The sequence below is a fragment of the Triturus cristatus genome, chromosome 10, assembly GCF_964204655.1.
Source record: "Triturus cristatus chromosome 10, aTriCri1.1, whole genome shotgun sequence".
NCBI classification, from domain to species: Eukaryota; Metazoa; Chordata; class Amphibia; order Caudata; family Salamandridae; genus Triturus; species Triturus cristatus.
Window position 1 is genome coordinate 580,993,856 of NC_140593.1, and position 23,753 is coordinate 581,017,608.

Below are 23,753 nucleotides of genomic sequence, written 5' to 3' on the forward strand. Positions count from 1 at the left end.
AAGATAGGCCTTCCTGACTCGATGGGTGGGGGGGAGCTGTCTCCTACCACACTTGTACTTCAATATGGTCTACCTCCTACACTCACAAAGAACTTCACACTAGCCTTTTGTCACTCCATTCCTCTTGGGGCCTGGGCAGGGAGAAAGGGAATTCCAGAATCATCTGTGGGGGGGGAGGAACTCCAGACGTTTCTTCCACTTCACAGCTGCCACCTGGTATAGAAATAGGACCATAGACCCACTCTACGGATCCCTTCTGGCTACAGAAAATGGAATATCCTGCTGCCAGAGGCCTGCCTTGTTGTCTGAGAAGGAACACTGGACCTGCTCCCTTCATCCATGGCAGCCTAAGTGACTCCAAGCCAAGGGTCAGTTGGCTGTCTGCAGGCACACAGCAAGCTCCAGAGGCCTCCCTGCAACTGCTCAGCTGAACGTCTGCAACTGGACCTGCCTGATCCCTGATGAAGTTTTGGGCTCTTTGTCGTTACAACCACGAACAGGCTCGTTCTTGGCGAGGTCTTGCCACCCTCCAACACAAAGCTCCAGTGAACCTTGTTCTTTGCACTTAAGTGACCACCAGCGATGACTTACAAAGCAAGATCTGCACTTTGCACTACAGAATCAACAGCCACCAGTCACCGCCTATGATGCTTGACTGGATCTTCATGTTACAGCAACAACTGACCACAATTCCAGGTGTGATCTTTGTGCTACAACGATGACCATCCATAACACTCTCCTAGCTCCTTACAGCCTCCTTCACCGTGAACTGGTTTGTTTGCACCAAACTTTGAGAAGGTAACTGTTTCTAACTTGGTCCCTGTATCTGGCCCGCACTCCACTGCGGTCAGCCTGACTTTCCCAGGGTCTAGCACAATTAGATAACCAAAAGTGGCACTTCGTACTTTTTGGGAGTATACCTACCTAAATCTTTGAAATTGCATATCTCAGGTTCTACTCATTGTTTTTTTCTCATTTTGGTGACAATCAATTTATTAAACATTTCTAAATTGGTGTATGATCATTCTTGTGTTGCACTTTTACTTTATTACTGTTTGTGCCCTGCATAAATGCTTTAACCTTTGCCTCTAAGTTAATCTTGACTACATTTGTGGCAAGCTACTAGAGGGTTAAGCAGAAATTAATTTAGTGACTTTTGTGGTTCAACCTGACAAGGATTGTGGTTGTTGCTTGAGTAAGGAATAACCCCCTAAGACACTGATTTTGCCACCTTTGAGGCCAGGGGTCGCACAGGCTGTACCAGGGGTCCCAGAGGGGCAAGCTAGGGGTTGCAGCTGTGACCCCTGGTGACCCCTAAATTACTTCCATGCCTCTCCACATCCCATCAGGTTACTCAGAAAATATTTGCCTACAAAGTCAAGATTAATTTATAAATAGCTTGCTATATATGACCCGATGGCCGCATGGATGCAAGAAAACAGGTACAATGGGTAGATGAGAAACATATATAGACTCAGTTGAGGGGATGTAAAAAATAGAAACAAGAAAGAAAAATAAAGTGTTTTCTATTTATTTGATTTTTTATTTTAGTCTTAGATACTGCTGTAGGTGTCTTGGTAGGGACTCGCCCTTACTGAGGACTGTGACAAAGTTGTTATTAAAGTGATAATAATAGCACCAGTATGTTTGCAAATTGTGGTGAGTAAGGTTTTAGTCAAAAGGTAAATAAATAGTTACCCATGCATGAAAGTGAGCAGTCCCTATGATGTCATGTTATGCTTGGAGGTTGCATCTAATTGCGTCCTGTAGAGATTAGTGTAAACAGTTTTCTGAATGAACTGTTATGTAATAGAAATGACTTGTTTATGCTGAGCAGACAGATCTCTGGCACACATAGAGGCCTATTTACAAATTACATTTTATAGCACTTAAAGTCGTACTACAATAATACAAAAGTACTCTTCGTGAACTAAAAGATGCTGCTCACTAACCTGCAAACAAAGTCCTACACCTATGACTCTCCTAACTTTTCTGTGCGAAGATCTCTGTCAACCTGGCAAAGATCTCTGTACACTTAGCTATACGATTTAGGCGTAGATGTGGGAGAGACTGGTAAAGCCATAAAAAAATGGAGAATACTTCTCAAAATGGAGGTTTTAACGAACTGTAAGGAGGAGGTGTAGGGAGGGGCATGCTAATACAAACACATACTCACAAAACAGTAAGACTATTGCTATCCACAAACTACATTTTCAAAGTTACTACAGCCCTAAAGGTCACAAAGCAGGTGAAAATCTTCTCCATATCGGGGTAACATCTGCGATCCTCCGCAGGAAGAATCCCAATCAGACAATTCTGACTAGTAGGGGTGTGTATAACGAGCTCCGAAGTGGGATGTGATGGTGCGGTTACAGTGCAAACGCAATGAGAAAATTGAACGGGGTCTTTAACGTAAGATACAGTTGTAATCGAGAAAGATGTCATGTACGTTGTGACGAATGCTATGGTATGGCAGTACTGGTTGGAATTCAAAAGGTTAATAAAAAGAGTTTAAAAAAAAAAAAAAAAAAATGTTCTCCAGCTAATCTTGGAATAAGTCTAGCACTATACATGGCCACTCAACAGCAACACACTCCTGTAGAAAATAATGGCAGCATGGACTTAAAATAACACTCCATAGAAAATAATATTACAGTAATTAAATAATGACAATTAGATATATTAATATTTTAAACATTATTATATATCATATTGAATTTTAAAAATTCTATTTTTGAACATTTACTGAAAATTATAAAATAATTTACATTAATTAAACAAATAGTTTTTGTTTAAATGCACTGATTATCGCACGCCGATAGACGCCAGAGAGACTTACCACAAACTAGTATCCTGGTGTTTTGCAGCTCCCAGTCTCTGACTGAATTTCAGCAAGGCACAACAGACTTCAGGGCACGGCATTAGCCAAGTGGAGCGTGCTTAGGGAGCATACTTTAAGAGCTTGGAGGAGCCTTGTGGAGCGGGCAAAGGAGGGTGCAGAGGAGGGGTGTAGGCGACTCCCAGCAGGTGCAGAAGTGGCTGGCATAAGGCCGGTGTGGCTTGCTCCTCCTGAGAGACCCAGCACACCGCAATCCTTCAGTTGCCTAATTTCCCTGATTTGGTTGGCAATCTCCTCTATGGGCCCACTGTTGTTCAAGTTGAAAATCCTGTGGGTTCACTGCTGCCTGCCTAACCCTAACCCGCCCAGACTTTCCAATCTGCTGGGGTGGGTCTTCATCCCCCTGCAGGCATTTCTGTGACCATGAAGAGGGGAAATGCCCAGATGAGCTATTTAAGTGCCCCCAGGTGCCGCAGTGCAGGACATACGTGTGTCCGGGCCAGGGCGGGCCCGCCTGTGCCTGTCCGCGGCCGGCAGAGACTTAGCTGGGCCATCCCTCATTTAACTTGATTACCAAGGACAGTGCCTTTCTGGATGAGCATGTTTTCTTAATTTTAACCATACCTTTGCCCCACCTGGAACATCACCTAATCATTAGCGATCTGGATTGGAAAGCCTCATAATACCTCTCAAGCCAGGCTTTTTTTCCACCACTCATCTCCCAAGGGGAAGTGTATGGGGGGGGCACAGGTTACACCACCAATTCCATCTCCAAACTCACCCCCGATCAACCATATGCTCCAGAGAGAAATTACGGGTCACTGCTACTGAAATCGAGCTACCTGAGCGGAGACTCTCATTGGGGGCAGGGGAGCCCTCTATTGAGCCAGATCTCACAAGCCCCAACTGACCCTATGAATCTCGTGGGACAAGCAGCCTCAATCTTAATTGATGTAGAAACAGAACAGACTCTGGGTCCTGGGCATATTTGTTAGAACCCCAAATTAGCCCAACTGAATAGTCAAACCAAAGAGGCTGCCAAGAAAGCCAACTGTGTTGTTAGGAGAAAAGCACATGTTCAGGATTTTTCTCTTGCACCTTCTTCCCCACTTCCTGAACGTGCCATTCAACCCATTAGCAACCCAGGTTTGGCTGGTCTCATGAAACCTAATTGGCTGGACGAACTCATGGGCGAGCTAATTGATAAAATTAAAGGGGTTAGAAAGAAGAAATTTCCCCTACGTTGGCAAGGTTAGCTGAGGTTGAAGCACTAGTTAAATCCCTTTCTTAACCATTGCCACCTTTGGAGCAGTCCAGGGACAAAGGTGACCGTATAGAGCCCTTGTCTAAAACAAGTTCAACACCTGCTTTGCAAAACAATAGGAGAGGGAGAGGCTTATTTGCTACTAGTGCCCCTCTGACTCATGGAAACACCTTAGCCAAGCCTCTGGAGGCACCACCTGACCTAGTCCTGGAACCCAGCCTCAGCTGCCTTGCCCGGTCTTTTTTTTTCAAACTTTCTACTAACTGCTAAGGTTAGTGGAGCCCAGCCCAATACACCTCATTTATCTGAATCATGCTCCATTACGGTCAGCCAAAACTTAAGACTTTGTCCTGATCTCACATGGCTAGATGTCTGAGGTTGATGCTTTGATCTTTTAGGCACTATTTTTCGCTTCAAATTTTTAAATTTCATAACTCCATCTCTACAAAATGGATTTTTGTCATTTTGATGTTATATTAATTACATTTATTACATTTTACTCTATTTTTCTAAATGAGTGTGCAATTTTTCTTATATTATGTTTTCACCTCATTACTGTTTAAGTGCTGCAAACATACTTTACATATGGCCTCTAAGTTATGCCTAACTGATTTTGTGCCAAGCTCCTAGAAGATTAAACACTGGTTAATTTGGTGACTATGTGTGGTTCACCCTGACAAGAATTGTGGCTGTTGCTTGAGTGGGGTTTCAACCAGCAACCCAATTTCTCAGAGGGGTGTAATGAACTAGAAGATGTAAGGTTAGTTAGTAAGCTGCTTACCAATACATGGCAAGGGAGTTCAGATTTGGAAAGACTATCTCTAGAGAGGGTGAAGATGATGGACACAGTAGGACATTGCTTTGCATATTGATACTGCCCAAAGAGGTGGTGATTTTGAACATAAATTAAGATCAAGGGATACCTTTTGCGTTAATAAATTGAAAGCTGTTTCTAATGGGCTCAACACCGATAGGGAGTTGTACACATTTATCTAATCCTTTCCGTAGCAATGTGCTGCTTTGAGAAATTCTGTTCCTCTACATGGGCGCTCATATGAATTCGGCAAACATATTTATTGAATGCTCAGAGGGAGCCAGATATCATTAATTCCTTTTCAAACTAGAATATATATTTTGTCTATTCCCAACCTTGTCCTTCATCCTATTATGGAATGGTCTGCCCTGGCACTTCTAATAATGCAATAACCTTAAATCAGTGCATCTGTGCGTGCAATGGTATGGCAAATTCAGACAGAGACGGAAAGCACAACTTTAATAGGCCGTCCTGCCCAAGTTTACTTGATTATATTATGGTTGATGCAGAATATGGCCTTGTGTTGTGATTTTTATCAATAGAATAGATAGTGACCCCAATGCATTAGAAATTTCTCTGGGTTTCACATTGAATAACTCTATAGTTACACTCATGCAATGCCTGGATAATAGATGTCAGTTATCCCATAACAAGCGTAGAATTTTGGCTCTCTGTGGGTGACTCTGAAGAGACCGTGAGGCATATGTATAAAACCTTCCTGGTACAATAAGCAATGTTGGTTGGCTAAATTGGCTCTGATAAGTTCGTTAAAGACTAAGGATAGGGGTGAGATGCAACTAAGAAGAACTGGTTACAAAAATACAGTAAGACAAGCAAGAAGAGATTGGGATCGTAAGAAGTGGAAGTTATTGCTGACAGCAACTAGAGAAAAAAATCATACCAGCTTCTGGAACATTGTAGCAAGGGGTAATGCAGAAGGGGTTCCCAAAATAGATAATAATATTGCAGCTGAGGTATGGATATCCCACTTCTCAAATTTACACTCATCCTCATTAGGAGGAGGATCCATCCCTCTAAACGTTAGGGACCCACCATCTCCTATTATAGCAAAGCCTATTAGTCTGGGTGTGTATCCCCTCATAACCTGCAAAGAAGTGGAACATTCTATCAGGAAGGTTGTCCCTCATAAAGTTCCAGGCATTGATAAAATTCAGGAGGACCTGTTCTAGTCAGAGATCAAAATGTGGGGCCCCTACCTTACTTTGGTATTTAATGCTATTTTAAATGGTCTAAGGATTCCACCTTCATGGGCAGGAGCCGAAATGTGTCCTGTGTATAAAAAGGGCTCCCCCCATTAGCTTAATTGACATCACTCAGAAGCTGTTTAGTAGGGTTATTCTTTCTAGGCGCAATATATGGGTAGATGGCCATGATGTTCTATGTCCCTTCCAAGCAGGCCTTCGCTCTAGCACCTCTACCATTGATCAAGTCTTTAGGTGACCTACTGTAAGACGGTTGTAATTGGTAATGGTAAACTTTACTTCATGTTTGTGGATCTTAGAGCAGCCTTTGATCTGGTCCCGAGGGTAACTCTTTGGAAGGTGCTTTTAGAGATGGGTGTCCCCGAGTATTTGTCCAGAATCATAGAGAGATTGCATGAATTTAATTATGCTCAGGTTCGGTGCTGGAAGTTAGGTGAAGTGACTGAACCATTCCCTGTACGTAGAGATGTATGACAGGGTTGTGTGCTGGCCCGACCCTTTTCTCCCTGTTCTTTAATAGTTTAGTAAGACATTTAAATGAATGTGACAATGATGTGCCCAAACTAGCAAACCTGAAGGTCCCGGTCCTCATGTTTGCTGATGGCATCCTCCTCTTAGCCAAATCACCTGTGGGGATCCAGGAAATATTCAATCAGTGTAGCAGGGGTTGTCTTGATAGAGGGTTGGAAATCAATGTGTCCAAAACTAAGTATATCGTTTTCAACCCATGTCACATAACCCTACCGAACCCAACATTGAACGGGGTACCACTTAAACAGGTTTATCTATTTGGATACCTAGGTGTTACTCTTGATGGAAAGCTGGACTGGGCCTAGCATGTCTCAAAACGGAGCTTAAAATTAGAGCAGCATTTAGGAGGTTTGACAAAGTTAAACCGGGGGCTTTATTATAAACCTCTCGCTCCAGTTCTCCAGCTCTACTCCTATAAGGCCTTGGGGGTGGCCTTATATGACGCTGAGCTGTAGGGACATATAAATCATACAACTTTAGTGGAGAACCGTTTTTTGAGGCAGGTGTTGTGTATTCCATCCAGTGCCCTCTGACTCCCTTAAGGCTTGATGCAGGCCTTAGACCAATCTCAGAAAAAGTGGCGGTCAAACCTTTAATTTTCTGGTGGAGATTTTGGGTTAACCTGAACTCCCTGGATCATATACATTAGAGACACACTCCATGAACTGGGCCTAGCCAATTTGTGGAAAGATCCCAGGGGAAGTTGTCTTTCCATTTCTGTAAAGGAGCTTAAAACTCAGTTTAGATCTTATAGGTTAAACAACCTCTTAACTTCACTGGCAATGGGCATTTTAACTAGTATTTTTGTAATGTCCAAAGACTTTTATCGTACCAAACTATTTTTAGATGCTATAGAGCCAAATCTGGTCAGGAAACATTATCTGTACTTTTAATATGGAACTTTGCCACTTTGCACCAATACTTCAAGATGGTTGAAGTCATCTAATTTGGTTGCTATGGGTTGCTCATCCTGTGGACATGAAAAGGAATCGGTGGCCCATATGTTTTTTTTTTTGCCCAGCATATAATAGGGCAAGGTCAGGTGGATAATCTAAACATGTAGATATCTAGGCACCACCAGGCATGAGGAGGCGTGCAGAATTTTGCAGACTGTATTGACTGCCCCCCTGGTGTTTGCAGTCTCTAGATATTTACTGAGTATGTTGCAAGTCAGGAGGAAATTGTGTGCAGTTTCCAAACCCAAGGAACATGAGATCTTTTCTATTATCATCTGACAATATCTGTTCGATTTTAAGACCTCAATTTATCTTGTATTTATATTCGAAAATTAGTTCTTATTTCGTGATTTCTTGTTATTAACTTTCTTCTTTTTTACATAATGAAATATATTTTTTAATGTTTTTAATTCTTTAGCGTGTATAATTTATCATTTTATATTATTATTGTTCTTTTTGTGGGCCTCTTTTATGGTATTTTACAGAAATAAAGAGTATTGAATTGAACTAAATATTAATTAAAGAAAAAAGCTGATGAGAATTAGTATTGATTGATTTTGTTTAAAAAGTAATCTTTATAAAACATATTAATACACTTAAATTATTTAATAAAAAATATTTTGAAGTCTTAAATGGACTGCAACATTTTATTTTAGTAGTTTGAGATTACAAATAGTTATTAAAAACTAATTTACTAATATATTTATGTTAAAATATTTTTGATAAATATTTGGGAAAGAAAATTAATGTAATCAACTTTTTAAGTTTCCTGATATTTTCCTAGAGTGAGATCTCAACCTACTTGTCAAATGCTACTAGTATTAAGTTTTCACTCCTAAATTTAGTCTTAGGTGTTTTAATCCCTGAGCTGAGGGGATGAAGACATTTAAGTGTACATATTGGTGAAAATCTACTCTCGGAAATGGTGAATAGCATAACTTACAGCTCAGTTGGAGAATTGTCTGAAATCATTGCAAATTATCCAGCAGCTATGCATAGGTTGTCTGTTTGGATACAATTTATTGTGATATGTTCCATCAATGCTTTTCTCAATATGCATCTTTGGTGGTCATGGCTTCCATTTCACTTGTAGAAGTTCAAATCCCTGAACTCACAATTTTTATTTCACTTTACCCTGATGTTTTCAAGTTTTTTCAGCTGTACAACCTGCAAGGACGCCAATATTAAAATTACAAGCATTGCCTATTAGATGATAAGGTATACATTTGGCTGTTAAACAGCACAACAGGGATAGGTTGTAGAATTCATGGATATCCACAACATAAAATATTTCTTCCTCTGAGGGAAGATGAACTTAACAACCATTCAACCTGTGCTTGAAACATATTGAAATTTATTAGCATCCATTTTCAGATGTGCAGTGCAGCTCGCAAGATGAAATACAAAAAATAGGATTTGGCACAAAGGATACTTTACTAGAGTCTTGCAGACGCTTGCGGTTTTGATGTTGAATTAGTGCCAGTGCAGCATTATTTCATGCTGATTCAGTCATATCAAACACCCTTGTGACATCACAGATGGTTCTGTATTTAAGCAGCACATAAATTCTGCAAATAGGAGCTTTATACAGTAATGCTGACACCTATCTGTGCAGCCTGCACAGAGCTAGTTATATGGAGCAGCTGTATTCTCTGTAGGCTCAATATTATTACTGTTGGAAATAAAGCCAAATTGTGCATGTGAATGCTTTGGTACAGTGTCATAGTTCTGTATTTACTATAGCAACTTTTGGTTGAAGGTAAAACATGAAGGCGCATGGGTTTATGTGAATCTGTGAGAAAACATACTTAAGGAAATCTGTTCTGCATCCTCTACTCTCCACACTGCACCTTACTTGTCTTCTTCTTATACTGTCCTTTGTGTTCCTCCGACGTTTTGGGGAAAAATGTTTTCCTCATTTATGCAAATTCATCAAGATTTAATTTTGCCAGTCGGGGGCTCTCTAAATGAGAAAGAGCTTATAGAGACTCCTCGTGGATTATCAGATGAAGAATGGTGAATTTCAGGTTCAGGTTCAGAAACAAGTTTATTTAGACATTTGTCCATAAAACATTCTAAAAGAAAAAACACACTAGACAATTAAAACATTAAAACAGTTAAAAACATTTAAAAGGATCCCCCTCCTAGCTACCCTACCCCCCTACACTACATTTCATGATTAAGATTTTGTTTTACAGATAGTAGAAACCGGGCAATTCCAACTGTCACATCAAGATGACACATTTCAGACAATAACTCTACAGCTTTATCCCTATGAAGAGCATCATAAATAAAAAATAAAGGTCTTAAAAACTTTATTCTGTTTGCAAGATAAAAGGCGCAATCCATAAGAATATGCATAAGGGTACTTTTAACTTTCAGAGGGCAGGGACAAAGACCACTATTACTCTGTACCCTGATCCTGTGTGGGCGGGAAGAGTAGATTGGGTTACTTCCCACCCTGGCCCTTAAATTTCATTCCTCAATCCTGGGTCTGGAAGCTGTGATAGATAGGGAAAAACAGTCTCCTGGCCCAATGTAGCAATCAAGAAGCTAATGGATAATCTCTTCTTTAGATACAACAGGTCGATAGATTCTGACAAAGTAGAAGCTGATTCCCTCAATGCTCGTTTGCCTGGAAATGGGAGCCAAGATGTGACTGTACCACTATTTACATGAAGGTTCTTTAGTGCAATTATTCTAGTTCTTACGGCCTTTGCCCACATCCACTCACTGCTTTGGATCTCTTCCCAATACAATTTGGAGACTTTGACCACCTTATCATCCTTCGACAATGTGTTAAAATATCTTTAATTAATTTAAATTATATGTTATATTAAACTTTATTAAAATTATCTGCACAAATAATGATGCATTGTGGGCTATGCAACAAGGTACTTACACTTGTAAGAAGAAAGAATGTAGTTAAACATTCCTGAATCTGATGCCTTTGACGGAAACAAATGGTCTGAAATAATTATCAGGTTGTCTGATAGATCATCCCTCACGTTAGAAACAAAGTGATGGAAAGATTGTTTGGTGGTTTTGGAATCATGGCATTGACAGCCACGCTGTGTAGTATTACATTCACAACTCATACTTCAATTAGACTGAAGATGAGCATTTTGTGTAAGGAGTCAAAGATGTTTAGCATAACAAGTTTTGTAAAGCACTTTGAAAAGAGTTGCTATGCCACCCACCTAACTGCAGCTAGCCAGGTCAGTGTTCTTTAGATTGGCAAAATGCTTACCATCTGCTTTTATCATTGTGCCACTGGCAAAATCTCAGAATGTTGTTCAATTGCAGCTACAGAAATAGGTTGACAGAAAAATAACCCAGTTTCAGCTGACAGTCAAATGTGTGTCCACCAACATTTGTGACCCATTAATGGACCAGGATTGCAGCACAGTATTTGCTTTTTGCACCTTTGTGGCAGTGAAGAACTAAAGCTTTCCGCTTCTAGAAATTCAGATCAAAAGACACATATACCAAATCTAGTTATGCTTTTGACTGGATTCCATTGAAACGATAATTGGAGCTTGTAAGAAGTATAAACTGGTTTCTATGGTTATATCCAAATTTTAAAAACAGTAAAAGTAGTCTGCTCACACTAAGGTGATATACAGCACTAAATGAATGTTCCTTATGGCTACCTACATGAATTCTTTCCCAATTCTAAACATTGGTGCACCAACAATGCTCAGAAAAGGGTGTTTACTAAGATGCCAAAAATGCCCATAATTTTCATTGTTTCAAACTTTGGGAAAATGATGTTGGAGTTTGTGTGCTGAATTAACACAGAAAAGATCAATTCTCTTACTTTGCCATAATGAATATGGCTTTTCATGTTCAATTATGCTCCTTTTATCAATAGAATGTACAAAGTATAACCCAATCCTACCTTGGGCAACGACCTCATTCCATCTCATCATAGGCACTGCTTCCAGTCCTGAACCTTTGACTTACAAATTATTGCTATCAGGTGTGTCAGGCTAATTAGTTCAATGGAAGTAAACCAAGACTGCAACACCCACCAAGACTGCTGAAACACAATAGCCCAGGACTGGAAACTGTGTCCCTGATTCCACAGCGTAAGGTGGTCACCCTAACCACTCAACCTCTCCTGTTCCCCTTGTCTATTTGCCAGATGTCTTAGGGCAATAAATCATTCTCTAAACTTCCTATGTCTGCCTCTGAGAGTCAAGTGCAGAAGGGGTACTTGACCCAGTTGCTCAGGATCCTTAGTAGGTTGGGCCCTGGGACATCAGGAGTAAAATGCCTCAATCACCCATGGTCGGGCACAGTAACCGCTGTGTGCTCTGTAGGCTTTCTGAAAAGTGTTCTGATAGTTGGCGACAGCAGTGAGATGTCTAACGTTTAGAAGCTTGGATAGAGAAGTGGCATTGGCCATTTTCAATTTCTGGCAGTAGTACAATAAGTCCTGTTTTTTCTTCTACCAACTGCCAAGTTCTCACTACCAGAGTCTGGAGTCCACAGTGGCTACAGAGTCATTGTTCTCCTTGGTTAGGGTATTGATTGTGAACTTTCTTTCACCAGACATTGACCAGAAACATAGGAAGTTCTACAATTTGAAAGGATGAGGCGCCTCGTGCCTGCCTTGCAAGAAGGCTGACTCACTGGTTAAGCAGGGAGCTGGAAAGGTGCCCCTTTGCATGAGAAAGATGCTGCCTAGAAAGGGGGCAGACAGCAGCTGTGGCAAGATGAACTGAAGTTTCATACTGTGATTTACAGAAAGACCTGCCAATCCTAGACCTTAAGATGAAGCACTGGAACCAGAGTATCCCTACAGCATGCACAGAAGCTGAAGTACATGTAACTGATGGTGGCCATGGAAGGCATAAATGTAAATCATGGGTTTTCCTGATAATGAAGAAAAAGGGGTGTTGACTGTTTGGCAATGAGAAATTGTGATTTCACTTAGCGGTCTCACTTGAGGAACTGAAGTATCAGTAGAAGTGTTGCTACATGCAACAATGACTCACAGTCAGTGGGGACACCAATTTGCACCGCTCCATCATTTTATGACCCAGGGTGTGCTCTTTTAATTGTTTGGGTGGTGGGCTTGTGTTTGGGCCCAAGGAAGATCACCAGTAAAGATTCACCAAACCATAAGCAGTGTAACCCACGTTTACCCTCTTTACTAGGGTTTTAGATGGTACTCATGTTTGTCAAACAGGTGCATGGACCTGCAAAACAGACACAGACCATGGCACAAAAGACACAGACCATTGCAATGGTATCTGGCATTGAGCAGAATCAGCGCATTTTATCTTGCACGCCCATGTGAGGAGACACACTACCAAGACTGGTGCTATGCCTATCTTCTTCTCGAACACCCAGGCCAAGCCTGCCAACAAAACAAGGGCAGAAAGCTACTTTGCAAGGAGTGAAACACCTGGGGGAAAAATCCTCACTTCAGAGACTGACCTGACCTTGAACACCTTAGAGGGGTCAGTGAGACTCCAAGAACCTGCAGGATATGTTACCCATTAAACTTTACTTAATAAATACTACAATAACAATTGAAGGGCCCTCTCTTGATTATACACAGTATTATGTTGTGTGCCAGAAGTAAAGCACTGCCTGAATCCTGATTTATTGATTAATAGTGGCGGTTTCACTGAGCTCTAATATTCTACCCTAGACCACTTCCCTTAGTAAACCTTAAAGTGTTCAACCGTACTGTCCTGAATGTCTAGTGTGAAAGGGGTGTATTTGGTGAATTGTTGTGAGCACAACATCAGGTTAAAGACCCAGGATACCAGTGATAAAAGGCTATGATTGGTACAATATGATCCCAGTCACCCCTGTTGGTCCTTGTACTCCCCAAAAAGTTCCCATACAGTGCCCTCTTGTGGATTTCTGTCAACCTCATCAGCGTATGACATCCCCAGGTTGTGTACAGCAGCTACTAGAATGACAGTCATGTTGAAAAACAGTGTTCGTCAAGGAGTCTACAGTGTTTCTCATGTAAAGTTCAGATGGATCTGGTGAGGGACTTTTTGTTTTTGCTCTAATTGATAACCTTACTGAAAAGGCTTAATTGATTTCAAATAGAGCACAGAACAGACAGGAAAACCCATAATGGTGCTTATTTATCCAAGTGACAATTGCATTGTTCTTTAGAGGGCCTTAATACGCTCCAAAATACAGGGATGTTTCCCTCACAGATGCTTGTGAAAGAAAGATAGCACTACCTTTAATGTAAAAGAGCACTGCCTTTAATTTAGAAGAGCAATTAAACCAAGATTCTTCTGAGTTTTTGAAGTGTGGCAAGTGAGTTTTCAGCTCCTAACTAAAACAAAATTCATTGAGATTTAGCTATTGCCAAGTTGCTGAAGAGGTTGTGTAGCCTGGTTGGCAAAAAGCTATTGGTGGTGAATTGCAGGTATGTGAAATGTAATAATAAAATTAGGTTTTTTTTCATACAAAATGGCTAGCTCTGCCAACTGCCCATATAGCATGTGTTTGTGTGACATTTTATTGTTTTTTTTACATTTTACACTGCAATACTTATTTTAGTTATCTCTGGAGTGTCCTGCTGCTGTAAATAACAGTCATTTTCCATGCACCATATACAGGCAGCACTGAACGCATAAAGTTACATTCGAGAGTTTCTCACACTGCTCCTATGAGTTCTTCTCCCCTACACGAAGGAAGGTATAAGGAATTGTTTATTCCAGCTCTTGCATGATTCTGGATTTTCTACTTTTCTGGGCTCCCATCCTGATTAGGGGAATTGATTCCCCTGCTCCGCTTAGCCAGTATCTCCTAGGCATTCGCTTCAGTCCTCCCTGTATGTCATTTATGCCATGTTTCTCATTAGGACTTCCAGCTTGAATGTGTGACCATTGTTGGTTCCAGAAATGCTTCCAGCTGCATGCCTGATTGTTTGCATCACACTAGGATTTATATCCCTTTATTGGCATTGTCAACATCTCTGCTCACTGTGATGCTGCCCTGATTTCTCTCTCAGTTAAACTCTTAATTAGTCTCTCTGCACACTCCATCCGCTAGCTCCCTATGCCTTTCTCCCTTATTAGCTCTATGGTTGCAGACTTAAGATTCACATGTTTGACAGTCTCTAAGCATTTAAACATCACTATTCTAAGCTCTGTTCTATAAGATAAAATAGCCAATGCTCTACACACTCTGCAGACTCTTCTTTAGGGTATGTCTTTCTGGCTCAGCTGTTGCTAACACACCCATCTGGTGGTAGTTCTAGTTCAAGAAAAGCATCTGCTTCCCTGGTTACGAAGCAGAATACATACATTCATCAGAGTCTATCCCGGAGTACGCTCAGCTACTAGAACAGGTAAAAAAAGCTTCTGAATGTACCTTCATGGCTAGTGAGGAAGTTTGCCTGCCTGATGTTGAGTCCATTTCTTCCTGAACATCAGTCAAATGTGTGAAAACTGAAGCAGAGAGAAAACTTTCAGAGGGAGTTCTTTTTAGTTCAATAGCCAGTCAGGTGCAGAAGTAGTGAGATTTATTGGCAAAGTGTTCTGTGTCGGCTTGGTCATAGATGGATTCATAGACTGTAAACCACCAAGCGCAGAATTCCTCTGACAGCAGCCAGCCTGTAGCATAGTTTTATTGAGCAAATGGTTTGAAGATTTGTCTCAATTGCATCAGAACATCTGTGAATATTAAAAAACACCAGTCTCGAAATGCCCAACCAGTCGACCGTTGTAACCATATTGTCATGCTCAGAGGATAGCCTTATCTGCAAACCTTCTCCTCCACCAGTCAGTTCCTGTAATCCCAAACTAAAGCTCTAGACTCATCTCCATTCTCACGATTTTACAATCATATTATCAAGTGAAAACACTGTTACAGTCCAGCAAAAGTCAACTATAATTTGAAATCATTTGATATGATCTCTATGGAGCCTGAATGCCATTTTATTGATCTGGTATTCAACCTTAATTACCCTGTCCACATGATCAGCCTGTGCAACCTTGTGAAGCACATATCAGAGACATACTTGAGACCAGTGACACTGTGAAACTGGACTAAAAACAAATATATTTGGAGGAAACTTAGAAACAGGGTAATGTTTAGTTGCATGGTTTTCTGTGATCAGAAGTAGGCTCACTGATCTCAAATGAAACCACTTACAAATATTTTTTCAGTTTCTTTACTTAGGTTTGCTACACATTTTGTGGCATTTAGGTGATATGTGAGTCATAATATGAACATTTTTTTAAATATTGCATAATTATATATATATTGTTGTTTGAGTAATTGACGTGTTCTCCAAGGACCATACTAAGAGAAAGACTTTGGCTTATCCGTAGTCACTAATGGTGGAAACCAGAACACTTTTAAGATAACATTGGGTCACTGTTTTGGATCCCTTCTGGCAAGAGGTCTGTTGGAACTTAGCCAGAGCACAATCAAAATCACTATTCTCTCTTCACCCAATCCAACTAAGGTAATTTCTTGCAACTAGACACCCTCTTTCAGAGTAAACTTACGTATGGAATCCCACGTAATAGAATAACACAGAATAAAGAAACTCTTGAATATTTTGTCTTCGATAAATATTTATCATTTACATCAATATAACCATTTTTATTCTAACTTGGACAGTCGTTGCTTTTATTGTTTTCTTAGATTTACATTACAACCTTCTTAGTTTATACTCTTTTATTGCTTGACATATATTCTGTATTTTGTTATTTCAAAAGTGAACTGACTATTGAAAATGTTGCCTATCTTTATCTTTACACAGCAAACAGCAAGACCAACATTCTTTGCTCGGAAGTTTGAAGCCTCTGTAAACCAAGAAATTATAGGACAATTGGATTACTATTTATATGGTAACTATCCATCTGGAACACCAGGACTTCGGTCTTACTGGGAGAATCTTTATGATGAGCCGGATGGCATTCATAGCATTAGTGATGTGATGCTAACAATGTTCCACTCATTTGCACGGTTGGGTTTAAGGAGAGCTGAATCTTCACTTCACACAAATGGGGACAACAGTTGCCGGTAAGTTTGTAATCATTTGAAAAGGATTCAATTTTTATATTAAATAGTAACTAAATGTTTTTTTTTAAAAGTGATAACATAATATATATGCAAACATGCTAGGATGCACATCAAATTAAATATGGAACTCATCGCTAGCAAGCCATCTATTAAACAACTGTCAGAGTTCCCCGAAATGTACAATTGGAAGGAGCCTCATGGATAATTTTGACCACCACTTTATTTGGTGAAGGAATCATGTACTAATTACATTATTAAAATTGTGTTTGAAGATATTTAGTGATGGACATCTAACCATTCACTGTGTGAAGCTAGTCAACTACAGCATTAATAGCAAATTCTGCTCATCTCAATTTATTTAGTACATTAAAAAATATCCCTATGAAGAACTCCCTACATTTTTCCATCAAGTAAAATGTTTGTCAAGACTCTGTGTGATGACAATATCTTAAATATTTAGCACTGCAAACGGTTTTAATATTTCAGCTCATGCATTGCTTAAAACACAAGGGAAAGATGAGGGTACTTGTTGCTGGAGCACCAGAGACAAAGACAGTCACCCTAGTTAGACTCCACTGCTACTAAGTACTCATGCGTCCTAATTCCCTTTTCTCTATGCTTCAGTATAGCTAGAACTAGAGATGCTCGCCAGCAAATTCATAGTGCATAATTGCTGGCAATACTGGTTTATATTTTGCAGTGAAATATTATGATGCTAGCAGTCTTCATCCAAAAAATTGTTCCAGAAACTGTTTTATCTCTTACCTGCTGTTGAGTTTCATTTCCATGATTTTATGTTTAGGTTCTGAACCTATTTTTTGATGTTGTGAGGCTTTGCCTTTCTTGTCTTAGGCTAAATCTGCGGCCCCATGCCTTGGTGGAAAGTTTAATTCCCCTATTTAGTCTCCTTAGGGAGCTCGAGTGATAAATGGGAGAAAATAGGTCACAATCTTGATGGAAGCTGTGATGCAGTTGTTGCAAAGTTTAGCAGTCTAGGACATGAAAAATTATATAAAGTTTCTGTGAGGAATACTGGCCTTAACCATGGTTGCTTGGCACACACTTCTGGCTTTCCTTCAAAAATTACATGTATTTAACACGAAGAAAGAAGCATTAACAATAAAGAAATAACATTTTCAAACTAATTTTGTACAAAACAATAAAATGTAATGAGTAAAATGACACCAACATGACAACACCTCTATAAAGGGGGCATGAGTTCTGAATTTTTAAGAGAAAATATAAAAAGCATTTATTAAAAAATGTAAAACCTACAATTCTATCCAATGGCCTCACAAGAAGGGCGGCGGATTGGCTGTGATCTATCATAGCTCGATTAGGGCAGCCTTTCAGCCTATCCCTTCAATGGCATGCGTAGCCTTATTTTTTAATTTTAGTCCCTCCCACCATCAAACCTTAAAGGTACTTTATTGTATAGACTGCCAGGACCTAGAAATTCTTTTTTAACCACACTGACAATATTCTGGAAGAAGGCATATGTACTGAGGTTTTTACAATCCTGGGGGATTTTAAATTTTATTTGGAAGCATCTACTGATCCTGACACTGTGTCACTCAATGATATGATGAATGGCGTCTACTTGAGGCAGCAGGCAAGTGGCCCCACTCATGTGGCGGGACATACCTTAGATGGTATTTTTACTAATGATCCTTGTCTCAAATTGCTAGGGCTTTTGCCACTCGTTTGGTCGGATCATGTCGCCGTCCAATTTGAATTAACGCTGATGGTGCAGCGGGCACCTGTGCAATGTCCTAAAGGTCCTATAATTTCTAGAGCTTGGAATAAAATTGAGGAGACAGTCTTGAAGGAGCTGCTCAACGCCACAATAGGGCAATTACCAGAGGAGGTGGAGGAGGCCTCAGTGGTGTACACAGAATGGTTGGAACAAGCCTGTGAGGTAATAGCCCCAGTTAAAACCATATGCTCTACAAGATTACGGAGGAACTGAGAATTCAGAAACTTAAGTACAAAAGGTTGAAACGGAAGTGGAGGAAAGGCTATGAAGAAACTGATAAAAAGTTATTCCAGCTTAGCCTGCAGAATTATAAATACATCATCTTCTCGGCTAAACAACGGTATTTTGCAACTCGCATCAATTTCGCGAAGAACTCGGCAAAAGAGTTGTTTAGAACTGTCTCCAGCCTGGCCTCTCCTAGCCCGGTCAAAGTTCAATCAAGCCAGAAACTTTGCGAAGATATCGCAACGTTTTTCATGACAAAAGTGGAGTCTATTTTCCTAGCCTTTAATGGGCCAAGCACTGGCAGATTAACTGTGGCTAGGGAGGAATTCAAGTCAAGCAGGGCTCCCATTTCCATCTTCGAGAACTTCTCTCTAGTGCTTCCTGAAGAAATTCAAGGGCTTCTCCGGGCAGCTAACTCAGGGTCTCCCTATGATCCTTGTCCAGTGGCAGTGGCCAAATTAGCCCTGGTTCCAATTACATTGCAGCTATCTTCTATTTTTAACAGCATGTTTGCAACAGGGCAGTTCCCGAGATGCTGGAAGTTAGCCTCCATCTTGCCCCTCTTAAAAAAAATGAGTTTGGACCCCAAGGATCTAAATAATTTTCGGCCCATTTCTACGCTCCCAGCAAAAGTAATAGAAAAAGTCATGAATAAACAACTTAGTACCTTTCTAAAGGAGACACAAGCTTTGGATCCCTCCCAATACGGCTTTAGAGAAGGCCATAGTACTGAGTCTTCTCTCATCAAGGTCACAGATGAGATTAGGGAAACAGTATATCGGGGGCGGCAGGGCAGCTCTGGTTTTACTGGACCTGTCCGCCGCCTTTGATACAGTCCACCATGACATCTTGATGGACCGTTTAAGGACATGTGGAGTCCAGGGGAAAGCCTGGGACCTTTTAAGAGCTTTTTTTATCTAACAGGAGGCAAATCGTGGCACTGGGTGACTATCAGTCAAAAACATTTGTACTGCCCTGTGGGGTTTCATAGGGGTCCTCTCCAGTCCCACACTTTTTAATGGGTACATCTCCTCGTTAGCCTCTGTCATCAGCGCTTTTGGATTCGGCCTCACCTCATATGCGGACGACACCCAAATTGTGGTGTCTCTGTTATCCGGTGAGGAGGCAGGAGTGGATATATGTTTCCAAGAATGTATGATGTCAGTGGGGAATTGGATGGGACAGAATTGCCTAAAGCTCAACACTGGAAAAACTGAGGTCATACTATTTGGCAATGATGTTAACTTCTGGACACCCAACTGGTGGCCAGATTCGATGGGCCCTCTCCCTTCACCCATAAAAAAAGTCAAAAACTTGGGAATGATTGTGGATGATGGGCTCACTTTCAATCATCAGGTAAACTCAGTGGTATCAAAAACTTTTTATTGCTATTCTTGCCTTCAAGTAGCCGACAAACAGTAGTCGCGACCCTTGTTATGTCAAGGTTGGACTATTGTAATAGTCTGTATCTAAATGTTCAACAAAGGCTGATGAACAAACTTCAGATGCTGCAGTATGAAGCTGCCAGACTGCTCACGGGCACATCTCGATTTGCCTCAGTAGCCAATGAAATAAAAAATTGCACTGGCTACCGGTTAGGAACAGAGTTCGCTACAAAGCCCTCTGCCTGGTTTTTAAAGCTCTGCACGGTATGGGTCCAGAGCATCTAAGACAGCAGCTCCACTGGTACAAACCAAGGAGACAACTCCGGTCACTGGAGGCAAGGTGGGTCTCAGTACCGCACATAAAACAGTACAGTGGGGTGGCAGAAGTTTCGCTTACTGTGCAGCTAAAGCCTGGAATGATATGCCATTCTAATTAAGAGATGTCTCAGATCTGTTGGCCTTTAGATAAAGCTTAAAAACCTGGCTATTTGCCCAATAAATCTTTTCCCATGCTTTGCCTAAAGGAGATGTAACTAGCGCCCAGACACCCCCGGGTAACCGCTGCGCTGTATAAATATTATTAACATTAACTTTAACAATGGGAGGTGGTAAACTGACACTAAAATACATGCTATGACAAAGATGGCTAAAACCTTTCTGGACATCTCAGTACATCCCAGGGTTTCACCTTTGGATTTAGAACCTTTTTTAGTGCTCATAATTCTTCAGCTGGGCAAGGCTAAATGCAATGACAGAACTAGGCTCCACAAGTTCAGCTCTGTGGCAGCTCTTCACATTAGCATTCTAAAGCTCCAGACAGACTTATCACTTTGTCACAGTCAGCTGAAAGTCAAACAAAACATTACAACAAGCATTGGCATAGCCAATAGGTCTCGCATTTGGGACCTTATAAGTGTTTAGTTATCCAGCACAATATCCTTGGTGCAACAGCATCAAGTGGTGCATGGCTAAACACTTATTAGGTCCCAAAGGCGAGACCTATTGGCTATGCCAATGCTTGTTTTGAGTGAGTGGCTCGTGCAGGTATGCCACTGTGAGGTAGAGATGCTGCAAGTGCTTTTACAGGAGCTCCTGTGACATTGCGCCCCTTCAAAATGTATCTTGGGTCTGGTGTAATACTTCTAGCCCCTATTCCCATCTTCTCGCACCCAATGCATCTTTAACTGTCCCATGTACAGCCGGGGTTGACACTCCTATTCCATCATATTGGCCCATCTCATCAGTCTAGGCTGAAGAATAAGGCTGTGTTAAATTCCAGATTAGAAAAATATATGCATGAAAGGAAACAAAGTGAATTCAGAAGACATTGATCAGATCAGGTTAACTATAAATTATATAACTTACATGTAGGAATAGACCATGTAAGTCACAAAATGTGAGCGAGAAATAAAATCTGTGGACAAATTGTTAGGTCAAGTTACATACATCAACATGTCTTGCTCACAGTCTTCTTTCACTCTGTAAATTTTATCAATTCTTCATTTGAACTTAGTTGCCCCTAGTAAAAGATTTGTGAGTCTATAATTTGGAACAATGTCCCCTTTTTATAAGGTGGAAATCAAAATTCGATTTTCCTCTGACAAGGATGATTTTACTTCAGATCTCTATGCTGCTGTGTTTTTCCTTTTTGCTAACCATCATGACATCTTTCGTGCTGTGGGGCACCTTCTTCCAGTCTTTTTGAGAGATATATTGATAAGTATAATTTGGTAGTCCTCAAATATGCTTCTCTGTAGCTACAGAGAATTTACTGTTCCGCGCAACCCTCATTCAAGGACTTGAGAAAGATTTTCCCCTCCAGTAGTTGCTAGTTTGTGACCCTATAAAAAGAGCATATCATCTACTGCCCAAACATGATTTACTATTTCATGAATAAATATTTGCTGCAACACAAATAAAGAATGGGAGGTCTTCGCATTCAGAACAGCAGTAGTTAAGCCATTGCTTATATTGGCTTCGCGGCTGTGTTTGCTTTGTCTTTGCAAAGTCCATCAGTGGAAGCCTTGTTTGTATTCCACGTGCTTCAACATTGCAGTACTAGTTCCATATGCTTCATTAGATGGAGCTATACTTTCAGCACTCAAGCGTGATAGATCCTACGCCGTGGGCGTAGATTTACTATTGATTGCATGGCCAAATTTATAGGTGCACACACTTTGATCAATAGTAAACGTATTGTTCCAATTCAATAATCATATTAATCATGCACATCCAGATCACAGAAAGGGGAAGTAGAAGTAAACCAGAATAGCATGCTTTGACTCACTGCAAGGCTGTTCGATTGATATTTTGGGAAAAATGTAGTACCGGAGGTTTTGGACAATACAATTAAATGTGTAAAGCAATGACTGCAATTTATCCTAAAAATCATTGTCCTTTTTTAGAGTTTGGTGGACAAGAGACTCCATCACAAACGTGGCGGGTTTCCCATTCGCCATTGTTGCAAGAGCATTATATCCAATTTTGTTTCTAGCTCAAACAGATCAGAAGTTATAAAAAATGTAACAAAATGTGTTTATGCACAGCGGTAGGCTCTTTTCAAAGGTTACCTGGTCATCTTTCAGTTTCTTATTTTTGTATTTGGTTGTGGTCCTAATGAGGGGAAATCTTTGCCCAGTCAGTATTACCAAGTGTAAAAATAGCAAATAAGTTAAGTAATTCTATGAAAAACTGCGATGCATTATGCCACATAATTTAGTCAAACATTTCACATAATTTGCTGCTCCCCTGCTGCATAATTCCAGTGCCCTGATTTTGACCTTGACAGGATACCCCTCGCGTTTTAACTGATTTTCCCATCCGCCAAACTCTAAATAAGGCCTTTGTTCTGTGGAACGGCTGTGACAACCTGTGCCAAGCAACAAAATTTCATTCTTTAGCATAATATATAAAAATAAATTTGCTGCGTTTTGCAAATAATGAAGTCCACACTTCCAGACATTCACTTCCGAAGGACAGTTCTAAAGTTTTTTTTTTCCTCAGCTGTTTCCAGAATTTATTTTCATTTTGTGTTGAACTTAATGAAGTTTCAATGTTAAACAATGAGCAAACAGCCCGGAAATCTCCAATAAGAGAATATTTGCTAGAAACAAGTGCCCGCAAAAACATTTTATTGGGAGAGTTCTCAAATTCTTTTTGGAAAAATTGTCACAGTACAGAAGTTCAGCAAAATTGGAACATTCAACACTGCAACTGCAAAGTACGTAGTTTTGTCATCCCACCTATTAAACTGAATGTGGGGACACTCTTCAAGTGCCGTTGAATTCACGAAGGGGTGTTGTCTGATTTTATGGAGACATGTTTCACATCAATCAGGATATTCTTGATGGCCCAGTGCATGTTCTCATTAAAGCACATGCACCTGCTCACAGTAATACCCAGAGTAGGCAGAGAAGGTAGCCCTATGGGGTTATGTAACATTTGCAATGCTGTGCTAGTGAGCTCTGGGAGAGGGCATGTGGTTAGCTTGATTGCAGTCACCTTAGGCTGCTGAACAAACCTTAAAGACAGCCCTGGAACCCTAGTGAAAGCATTTCTTTACCGATGACGCGGCTCTGTGGACCAGCATTACTGCATATAGCACCGGAGGTCAAATGCATAGATCACCTACAACTAAAATATCTGTATCACACTTATCTGGAACTCTACAATGTCAATTGTGTAAATTAAGAAAGTTTTATTTTACCAATCTAAGATTTATATAAATGTCAAATAATAT

The 23,753-nt window shown here is 40.5% G+C and overlaps 1 protein-coding gene across 1 annotated transcript in view; it reads left to right on the forward strand.

Moving 5' to 3' along the window:
* The window catches only part of XYLT1 (xylosyltransferase 1), a 563,426-nt gene that overhangs the window by 497,849 nt on the left and 41,824 nt on the right, over positions 1-23,753 (forward strand). The window contains exon 8 of the mRNA XM_085632092.1: positions 16,386-16,648. Coding sequence (XP_085488218.1) covers positions 16,386-16,648 — 263 coding nt within the window. The remainder of the gene's footprint in view (positions 1-16,385; positions 16,649-23,753) is intronic.